General features: G+C 33.9%; 1 protein-coding gene across 1 annotated transcript in view; it reads left to right on the plus strand.

Moving 5' to 3' along the window:
- The window catches only part of LOC123715675 (GTP-binding protein REM 1), an 86,894-nt gene that overhangs the window by 53,491 nt on the left and 21,249 nt on the right, over positions 1-12,154 (plus strand). Inside the window, exon 2 of the mRNA XM_045670898.1 lies at positions 7,405-7,620. Coding sequence (XP_045526854.1) covers positions 7,405-7,620 — 216 coding nt within the window. The remainder of the gene's footprint in view (positions 1-7,404; positions 7,621-12,154) is intronic.

Consider the following 12,154-nt stretch of genomic DNA (forward strand, 5'->3'; position numbering starts at 1 on the left):
TATTGCAGTGTTGGCCTAGTGGCTTCAGCGTGCGACTCTCATCCCGGAGGTCGTAGGTTCGATCCCCGGCTGTGCACTAATTGACTATTTTCTATGTGCGTATTTAACATTAGCTCGAACGGTGAAGGAAAACATCGTGAGGCAACCGGCTTGACTTAAAAAGTCGACGGCGTGTGTCAGGCACAGAAGGCTGATCACCTACTTGCCTATTCGATTAACAAATGATCATGAAACAGATACAGCAATCTAGGACCCAAACCTACAAAGGTTGTAGCGCCATTGATTTTTTTATACATACTATATTAAATAAACGTTTAATCGGATAAAGACAAATAGAAACACAATGATTACTGTTTCATGTTTTATTTATGTTTGATTTGTAAAACGTATGTGTGTAACGATGAAAGCTTCGCTTTATAAAAATATTTCAACGTTATAATACTGCATTATCACTAGTAACATTGTCTCTGTAGGAAACTAAGAAAGGGATCTAGAAAACTGAAATGACATGCGCATTATTTTAATAAATAACTTATCTTCATAATAATGAAGTTGAACCTGATAGAGTTTGCTGCTGACAAAAATCTAACCATTATGATCACCACATTCAAATACCACCCTCTTATTATACCTGGACATGACCAGTGTTTACGGAATCTATTAGATTCCGTAAACACTTGTATTTACTACACACACAAACTTTTTGTAAAAAGTTCAGTTGTTGAGATTTTACTAATTTACGTTGCTGAAATCTAATTTCAAGTAAACCTTACAATAACTATAATAAAAATCGCGCCTGATGCGAAATATAAGCAATGTCGTAACACCATAGCGTAGCATAGCCATCGCATAGCCCCATGTTATACAGTTTTTGATCGATCGCCACCAAAAATGAATGTATAATATACGTGTTAAAATGGAAAAAGAAAAAAAATCAGTAGAAACGTAAATAATTTTAAACTGATTTTCAAAGCAATATTGAGGAATAATGGCGCCAAAATATATGTAATAAAAAACTAAGTTTATGACGAAGACGTCAATTTCACGTGTTTTCGTATTGAAGCACGTTCTGAGATTTATCGTTGACGTCCGCTGAAACTATCCCGCGGCGCCAACTTTATAAAATTTATATATTTAAATAATGTTTTCTTTAAAAACGAACTAATAAGCATATTTCACTATTATATCGTATTTTTTTAGTTTTGAATCGAAAAGTGAGTACTGAGAAAATAATCCTATTATATTCAATTATTAAATCATTTTTTATTGAAAAACTAACTAATATGCTTATTCAATAATCAAATCGTCAATTTAGTTAGGAGTCTAAAAGTACTGAAAAAAAAATCGGTGTTTTGCAAAAGCCAAATAAATTATGAATCTTATTGGTGAAATAAGACTTTATAGTTAACTCTAACAATAATTCTATGGAAACCGTCTTTTTTTCCAGCCCCTTCTACGTATCTATGCACACTACGCATGAAAATAACTTTTGTTGTTGATTATATTTTTGGTATATTTATCGCCCAATACTTATATCTGACAATAAATACTGATCAACATTTTCTCGTGTCGTCATGGATTTAAGATATTTTCAAAACTTTGAACGGAAGACAAATATTGAACTGTCAAGGAAATAAAAATCCTTCCCATAATTCTACTAAAAGTGACATTTCATGTGGTACGTGCATTTATAAGTGAACGAATGAGTGATTGAACGATTGAGCTGTAATCCAGTTACAGCTCTTAAATGAAATTTTATTTACTTCGTTCAATTGCTACGCGAAATGTCGCAAATAATTTCGTGTTCGAATATTATCGATGAGTATTCCATAATAGTTTTAAAAACATATAATTTCTCTTATATAACTATATGGTTTCATTGTGGTATGGGAGATTAATACAAGACAATTCTTGAGTGTGTTGATGAGGCTTACAAACTATACCTAAATATACAGCTTTATTATGTAATTCTAGATTTTACATTAAGGGCCTTTTAAAGCGTCCTGACTTTTTTTATTGTTTATAGAATAGTAGCCTATAAGGCACGTGATCAGGCAGATCTGAGGATCTATAGAGAGTCTATATATCTCTAGAGAATCTGTACAGCAAAGGAGTGTGAAATATACCCCTTTCCAAATAAGTTACTTTATTTCCTAAAGCTTAGGTCTGGTGGCCTTAGCATCTCTCGCCGGGTACGAGCAGTCTTGTCAAAACTTAAACAATATAATTACTGTAATTACCCAACAAAGGTCAAAACTGATAAGTACTTCTAGGAAAAGATATGAACTCTTTAAATCATAAATGTCTTGGATTGCATTTTTCATATTTTGTCTTGTTTGTGCCATAATCTGGAGCTCGTATTGTAATATGATATTTGTTAATACAATCTAGATATTTTGCTTATAATAATAATAAATAGAAAATTAAAAAGTTTGTTACGTATGTATACCTTTAACGCTACCAGTATTTCACGCATTGTATTTCTATGTAGGTTAAGTATTGTAAACTCTGTATATTTTATTGTTATGTTTAGGTTTTAACAAAGTATGATTATTGATGTTTTGTTTAGTTCAATGTTCATATGTGTATTTAAGTTGATCGGAATAAAAGGCTTTATTATTATTATTATACATTAGACAACTTTTATTAACATTTTAACTGTTCAGACGTTTCGCCTTCCATTAAAATTCCCTTAAAATAAATTATTCAATCCTGTAGTGCTTCCCATTATAGGGGTCACTTATTTTCGTTAATTCTCATCTTAAATGTTACTTCGTATTGCAAATATGCTTCAGTTATTCAGCAATTATACAAAACATTCCAGTCTGCTTACAATGACGACGAATAAATTCTGTTATATTTTGAATATGAGTGAATTAAGTTCGGTCGTGGTTGTTGAATGAAAATTTTTAAATAAAACTCTTTGTTTGAAGCTAGGCAGCAACTGGCTTTAATTATTTAAAATATGAGCTTATAACTAACATAAAATTACGGGTAGTTGGGTTGCGACGCTATCAAAAATAATTTGGGCTCATAAATCTCAATGACACTTATGTTATTGGACATTATTGGAAACAAAATGTTAAAATACAATACAAAGGGTAAAACTTCCTGAGTTTCTTGCTTGTTCTTCTCAGAACAAGGCCTCCTGGTAGTTTTGCGAACGGATGGCGTATTTTCACGAATTTTGTTAACGTTTTTAACATTCATAAACATGCGCTAAGACGCATCTAAACTAGGCGTAACTAAAACGTATTTTGATTTTCAGTGACAATTTATGAGTGTGGTAAAAACTAATGGGCTCCATATTAGCTTCAAGTATATTATGATCGTTTACATTTTGTCTACGCTTCTAATACTAAACTAAAGTTAGGTTACATTACACTAGTGTAAACAGATATTTTACAGAACAATGGGGCAGGGGCTCACCTAAATGATATTGTTAGCTATAAACACACACTTCTAGAAAGATCGCGAGAACGTTGCCTTATTGGACGACCCTGAGTCGTAACGAACGGCATTTTACTTGTACTTTATTGGGCAGCTGGTTCTAGTGGCAAGGGGCAAACGGGCAGGGGGCTCACGTTTGCCAGAAGGCTCGCAAGTGTGCGGGCCTTTTAAGAATTAGTACGCTCTTTTGATGAAGGACCTTAATTTGAATCGATTCGGAAATAATTCAGTGGGCAGCTGGTTGTGAAAACTTCTATTAATAAACGGTGTAGTTGTGGTAATTGCGTCTAAGTGATTGCGTCGGAATAAATCGAAAAGTAGTTGTTGCGCGGCAAATATTGCCTTATACTTAAGAGTGACTTACCGATATGATATCCAAACTGGTGTTTTGTGAAATTAAAACTTAAGGAATTCTATTATATTTAAAGGGGTATTTACACGGACTACACCTATATCCCGAAGATACAAAAAACATTTTAATGCAGCACATGGCTGAAAAATGAATTTCTCGGCAATATTTCTGCATCAGTATGGCATATTATTTTGTCTTTACACGGTCATATATACGTGGCTTGGCCAGTACTTAGTACCCAAAATAAAGAAAAATAAACACAATAGAACATAGCGCTACTGAAACGAAACGTGGCAAACTTCACGTAGTATGAAAAAAGGACGCCTTTAGGCCGTAAAGCGATACAGGATTAATATGAGAAATATTGCCGTATTTTCGATTGCAAAGCGATCGTTCCGGCCAATACGACTGGGACACTAAACATTTATCGGGCATACAAAAAATATTTGGCAATATATCCCGGACATACTTAAAATTATTGCCGAGTATTGCATTGCAGTGCTGCTGGCTGATGCCACCAGCAACACCTTTGCAATTTTCCTGAAACATGGCCCGTCTAGGAACCCACATTATTACATTCATGTAATTGAAATTCCAATTAATATAAAAATCTATACTTACCACATTAACCTCATAATCTTTTAGTTTGTAGTAGTAATATTTGTTAAAATACACATAATTATATTATACATAATTAAGAATGCCAATTAAATCCTCTTAGATTTATTTTTCCGTAATGTATGCGTTAATAAAGTTGGTCTTAGATAACTCATTTATAGAGAAAGGACAGAACTAAGGTCACGACCGGCGTTGTATATATTGCTGAGTGAGCAGTTACTAAAGCTATTGATGCACAAAACTATGCTCTAATGGAAATGGGCAAGGCATGTGGTAAGAGTGTATGAAGATGGACTATAAGGGCGAACCGGTGGGGAGAACCTGTTGGGAAACAAAACAGAAGAAGACCGCTCACAAGATGGGCGGATGACTGAAACGGCTGACTCGAGCTGAATGCAACTTACCCAAGACCTAGATACTTGGAGAAAGCCTTCGGAATAGTTCTTGCAAAATAATTAGTAAACAGATATTAAAATAGAAAAAAATAGCGTAATTTATCTTATTAATTTATTATATTATGCTTTATTTCTTTTGCACGAAATAAAAAAGGCTATTTTTTTATTATAAACGTCGACATTTAAACTACATGAAAGTATATTTATTTTAACATGTTTATGGTAATATTAAACGTCATAAAATAGTATGAGAATGCCGCAGCAGCACTTATGAAACTTGCAAAGCCGGTGTAAACTGAAATCCTTGGCTCGTACACTATATTTCAGGTTATTTGCTTAAACAATCCCTGTAATGTAATTCCTTTTGTACATTTTAAAAACATTCAACCACAGCTCAGTTATTTGATACATTTTATTTTAAACGTTGTAGTTTTGAAGTAAAAACAAATGAAATGAAATAAGAAATGCATTACAATGTGTTTCACACACACAGTGTTTAAGTAAAAATTGCCTAAATAATTTAGAGATCTTTCTCCAACTTCGATTTTGTTCCCTTTGGAGAGTCTCTACTCTTGGGCGATGGGGTTCAACTGCTCAGGCACTTATTTAAGGTTTACATTGTCGCCTGGTAGATAGTACTGGTGACCCCAGAGCTGGTGCTTTCCTAGCTCCTAGGAATAAGTATCGCAATACAGCGAGCAGATGATGCCAGCGTTAAGCACAATGCCAGAGGGACCAAACTTTTGTAAATTGGTTTTGATTTTCTTTTTTATAATTTATAAATATTGTAATTATTACTTTGTAGGTAAAGTAAATTGTAAATATTATTTAAAAATAATTATAGAACAAAAAAATAAAACGAAAATAATAATAGTTTTTTTGTTGTTGATGACTATAGATACAGCTAAACTGATCAAACATTGGACATTCTGTAGAACTCTGTAATAATGTCGTAATTCAATCAGCACTTAGAGGAGTCACCTTGACAATTCAATTCATCATATTAGCAAATTGTATTACAGAGGCCCTGCTGTGCACTTATACCCAATAACCCTCTTATACCTATTCCAAATAGAATACGTGAAACTTGTATTAGCGACTTTTTTATAACTGGTATTAAACATAATAAAACAAAACCAGTGCCGCTACACCCTATTTAGTATAACCCACAGATTTCTGTATCTGTTTGACAATCAGCCTGTGCCTGACATACGCCGTCAATTTCTTCGTTTACTATACATACAAATGTTAAATGCACACATGGACAGAAATTCAATTGGTGCACAGCCGTGGATTGAATCTACTGCCTCAGGGATGAGAATTGTACGTTGAAACTACTCAGAAACATAATAAGTAAATCTACGTTTTTTTAAATACAACGGCGAGAACACCAAGAAACCAATAATTATTAATTATGGAGATTTAATTTGAATTTATACTTTTTATAAATATATAGACCTTATTTACCTCTCAGTGAATATTTATTTATTAACAAAATACATATACTATCCTTACAGTAATTTGGTGAGCGCTAGCGGTGAATCCCAAAAAAATGTATTTTAATTACTTTAATTAATTACTAGTACAATAATTGAGACTTAACTAAATATGAAAATTGAATCGGCTCGATAGGAGATGCACGATTAATTATCTATATTATTGTAACTAGTTGAGAATTGACCGGTCCAATGTGAGGTATCCGATCTAAATCTAAAAGCTACCGATATCTGTTGTCCATTTATAACGGTGTTGCGTCAGGGGGGGGGGGTGGAGGGGTCAGTAGGTATGGGTTATGCGGGGCAAAGGTAGTGCAATTGATATGTATAATATTTTAAACACATAACATACATATCGTTACTGTGATCTCACTTTGCGAATATATAGAGATGTCGATAGTGTTCGTCACAGACAGCTAAACGTCCTTGTTAACGGGGATCTGTGAAACAGACTGGTTGTGACCCTTGGTATTGCAAACAACCTTGGCCTTCGGACATAACCTCTAGGTACAAAAAAAGACTTCTTGCTAGGTTCCTCCCCGCACTACTTAAAACAACCATAACCTTCATCTCTGTATTACAAAGAGTCTGTTTGCCAGGGAGGCCTCTAAAGTATGCAAGCCGGGTTTCTTCCTACAATGTAAGGCAACAAATTTAGCTCATACGAAGGGGCGAATTTGTGAGTAAACATTCATTGACGTCAAATGATTGCAGCTGCTATGACTCATGCACTTTACTGTATGAAAGTTACCGAGACGATTTTATTGGTCTGAAGGGAACTGCTTTATAAGATTTACTAGATTGCAAGAAATCGATGTTTGCGTTGCAATTGTTTTTATACCTCCTAAACGCCATTATACAATTTTAATCAATTAGTTGTGCTAAACTAATGACAAATATTTATTTATTTAACAATACTTTGTAATGTAAAACATTAATTTATTACACAGCAATCAAAGAACACACACAACCATACAATACAATAGGAATTAGTAAATAACATTTAAGTCATTATATAAATGTTGTTGTATTTCAAAGGGTTAAAACTAAATATAAAAAGACGACATGTAAAGTATGTTAATGATCTTTACAGGAATCGTGAATCGAGGTGACTCCTTCCGGCGCCGTCGTTCAAGATCCGGAAGTCTCGCGCCAGCATCTCCAGCACAATCCGCTCCCGAGTCCCAAGAACGCCGGCCAGTTGCATTGCACCGAGTGGCCATGGTGGGCGCCCAGGGTGTCGGAAAAACCGCCTTAATCAGCCAGTTCCAGACTAGTGAATGCATCAATGCTTATGACAGACAAAGAGGTAAGGAAACTTTATAATTATTTTAAAAAATAGATAAAGGTACATGAAACGCTATTAAAATTTAAGTTTATCGGTATACGTGAGATGATGTAGCGAATATTATATAAAGGTGCCTTTGATAGAAAAATATTCTTTTTGGCACGACGTAATTATTATGAAAAACAGAAGATTTCATCTTTGTTGGAGTAAACAGTGAACGATCCAACTTTGAGCCTTGACATAATATTATGTGAAAATTTGTTGAAACAAATGAACCAATTTTTATTAAATATTAGGTTGGGGAAAAAGTCTTTTTGCATTATAGTATGTATGAACTTGTAATAAAATTACTTTTGCTATACTATTTGTTTCTGACTGGTTTTGGTATCATTAAAAGTTTCTATTTTAAGGAGATAATTTCAAATTCAAATTAGGAAAATGAGTGATTTTTATTTATTTTTCGTACTGTCAAGATGAGTGAATCTAATGAAGAAATTCCATACATTTTAAAATTTTACTACAAAAAAGGTACAAATAATACGCAAGCCGCGAAAAATATTGCGATGTTTATGGACCTAGTGCAGTGTCTGTGAGAGTAGCACAAAATTGGTTTAAGCGTTTTCAATCCGGAAATTTTGATGTCAAAGATGCACGTAGCTCTGGTCGCCCTATTACGGATAAAATGGATGGCATTTTTGAAAAAGTGGAGCAAGATCGGCATATCAGTAGTTACGAGGTAGCTGAAGAACTGGGAATTGACCAAAAACAGTTTTGTCGCATTTATTAAAAACTGGGTACACAAAAAAGGTCGATATTTGGGTAGCTCACGAGCTCACTGAAAGAAACCTAATTAACCATGTACTCATTTGTGGTTCTTTATTACGATGTAATGAAATCGAACCATTTTTGAAAAGGCCAAAGGCCGGTCAGGCATTATTCATTATGAGCTGTTACCATCAGGCAGAACCATCGATTCTGAACTCTACTGCAAACAACTGATGAGATTAAAGCAAGAAGTTGAGAGAAAGCGGCCGGAATTAATCAACAGAAGGGGCGTGGTTTTTCCTCATGATAACGAACTCACGCATCTTTAGCCACTCAGCAAAAATTAAGAGAGCTTGGCTGGGAGGTCTTAATGCATCCGCCGTATAGTCCTGACCATGCACCTTCAGATTTCCACCTGTTTCGGTCTCTTCAGAATTTTATAGGCACTGTCAGGTTAACATCACGAGAGGACTGCCAAAACCAATTGTCGTGGTATTTTGATCAGAAGCCCCAAAATTTCTATAGCAATAGGATCATGTCCCTACCTACTGGCAAAAAGTTATCGAACAAAATGGTGCCTACATACTTTAGTTAAATTTAATAAACTATTTTTAGAAATGTCATGAATTTTATTAAATAATGCGAAGAAACTTTTTCCCCAACCTATTATACTGTATGCATTTTTCAATATATATATCCTTCTTAGATGCGTAAAAGCAATTTCCGCTGCGGATATCAATTAGGTACAGTGTGATAATCTTTGTTCATTGTCTTTCTCAATAGAAAACTTATGTTTGAAAGCTGAAAATAAAATTTTGCAGAAAATTTAACAGAGTGAAAAGTGTTCGTTAATTACAAACCTTTTAAAGGCTGCCTAATTATGCAAAACAAAAAAACTTGTTTCGCTGAGCACTCCACTTTGTTACGTAAAGGAGAACTATTTTATACACATAATATACCAAGAGCTTTTATTGAAACCTAATTTTAACTTATATATCCAGAAATTTGATAGGTTTGGGTGGAAAGCGCTAATCTCATGAACGAAGATGGTTATTGAAAAGTCACGTTTCATTTAAATTTTGTTAACACACTAACGAATGAACGCGGGTGAAATCGGGCATAGTATTAAATATTTAATTTGAACGACCATAGACCTTTTGAACATACTGAGATCTTTTAAAGCCTTTCGCGAGCCCGCTGGCATTGAGTGTACATGGGCAGAAATATCACTTAACATCAAGTGAGCCTCCTGCCCGTTTGTCCCCTGTTCTATAAAAAATCCTACAGAGTTCCGGTATTCATTGGTGTTTGCTGATTGAGTACATATTAGTATATAATGCAGGTGTGTTAGAGAGGTTTTAGCTGCTAGATGCCACAATAGGCATGCTAAATGGCAACTATTGCTGGCCGCGGGCGCGCAATAACTTGCTCAGGGATGCATAACTGACGCATGCATTGCGCAGATGTGTTCTGTTCAACACTAACAAATTTACAAGAGTTATTTGTTAAGAAAAGTTTTAGTAGACCGTATATAAACAAAAATCTAGAAAGTTGCAAATTCTGATATACATCTTGTAGCTTGACAGCCAGACTATGAGTTATATTTATTTATTAATTGACCCTTCGCTGCATTTACAGAAAAACAAATAACAATACAATACATTAAATTATAAGGGATACGAGATAAAAATAAATATTATGGGTAAAGTACAAGAAATGGGAGAAAAAATTAAAAAAATTAATGAAATAAACTTAAAATTAAAAAGCTAATCTCACAGATTTATGATTTGGTCCGTGGGGTCGTAGCGATCCTAAGGAAATAGCAAAAAGGTTAGTCGACATCACAGAAGATCAAAGAGCTGGCAGGTACCTCGGACAAAGAATTAGTGTATCTATTCACTGAGGGAACGCTGCCAGTATCTTCGTTAGTTATTTGTTTTTACTATATTTTTGTCAGATGTATGATTACGTTATTATGATTTTAAATGATAAAAAATGAACGCCATTAGAGAAATGTACTTAAAGTTTTTTAATATAAAGAAAAGAGATGTATCTCTAATTCCAGTTTTCTATAGAAACTAAATGCCCAAATGAACAATTCAAAATTAAAATCAATGGAGGGTTTCGCTTGACTTAAATCCGTCTTTCGTTTAATAATTTTATTCACAAATGCTGCTACTAAAAGGTCTCTTAAATTTCTATATATCTTGACCATTCTTTTCTTATCTAGCAAGCTATAGATAATCGAATCACATTGATAAATATATTTTGTATCTATATAATAGATACAAAATATTCTAAAACCTATTTCGAAAGAGTTGAGTTGAGCAGTGTTGGCCGTGAGACAGATACAGAAATCTGACGCTCAGACCGAAACAGGTTGTTGTGCCATTGATTAATTTTATTTTAAATAAGTATGTATTTTTTTGCCTATTCTTCCAAATGCTACCTTTTAGAAGGGCAACTAGAGTCATTTTCTTAAATATTTTTATCTTGTAATTTTGATATTTAAAAGGGCTTTTATTGAGGGCTTAATTGAAATAAATGATGACTTTGACTTTGGCACGCCAACGTTCAAGCGAACGTATATGGAATAATAGCTAACGTATAGAAAAGTCAATTGATTCACTGCCGTGATACAAATGCCATGCAAATGGTTGAGAATCGCAGGCTTACGCCATTAAACCAACACATTATTTACAGCTTTTCTTTTAACTAATTATTAACGCCATTATAACCATATGTTTCTCAGATAAAAGCATTATTTTCGACGCCATAACCAAAATTCTAAATAGCAATTGCTAATGTAAACAAAGCTATTTCAAATAAAATCTGTACAAATTAATGTACGAATAAAATGTCTTGATTTTGTTAGTTTCGTAGAAACTGCGTTTACTCTGTGGCTTTGTAAACAATGTTTATTGGTTTTTAATTGGCGAAACTTTCTAGAACTTTACATTTAACTGCCGAGTTAAATTGTTATTTCTTATTCGATAAAGTTAAGCTAATGTTAAAATTTGTTAATTCATTTAAAATCATGATATCCATAAAAAAATATTTTAATCAGTTGCGCTACAATCTTTGTCCTCAGATTTCTGTATCTGCCATCCTTTTTTATTACGTGCAATAAACTTTTTTCTTTGAATTCTTTTAGCAACATGAAGAGTACTGATAAATATTATACGAAAGAAAATATCATTGTAAATAATCATTTGTTAATTAAAATGCAAGTAGGTGATCAGGCTCCAGTTCCTGACACACGCCGTCGACTTTTTGGGTCTATGACAAGCCGGTTTCCTTACGATGTTTTCCTTCACCGTTCGAGCGAATGTTAAATGCGCACATAGAAAGAAAGTCGTTTGGTGCAGAGCCAGAGATCGAACCTACGAACTCAGGGATGAGAGTCGCACGCTTGAGGTGATAGGCCAACACTGTTCCATGATATTCATAAGCCTCACTATAATGATATCGTTTTTTCTAAAGTTATACTTTGCGTAAGTCTCGACTCTGAACCTAAGTTTACAAATTGTTCAAGAACGCGTCCATGTGATATTTACACCAAAAACCACAGCCGGTGTCCGTATTTAAGTCTATCTGTATAAATTATATTTTTCGTCGTGGAATTCCCTAGTATTTCTAATTATACGAGTAGTAAACAAAAACTAATATTATGTTTGTACTTGGGATAATTACTAGAAAAGCGTTGCAATTATTAATAATTAGCCTTCGCTTGCAGCGTCGTCCGCGTGGTTTGAAAATTATTAACCTCTTCGACAAAAGTCGTCACGTT

Source organism: Pieris brassicae, chromosome 10 (assembly GCF_905147105.1).
Source record: "Pieris brassicae chromosome 10, ilPieBrab1.1, whole genome shotgun sequence".
In the NCBI taxonomy this organism is placed as follows: Eukaryota; Metazoa; Arthropoda; class Insecta; order Lepidoptera; family Pieridae; genus Pieris; species Pieris brassicae.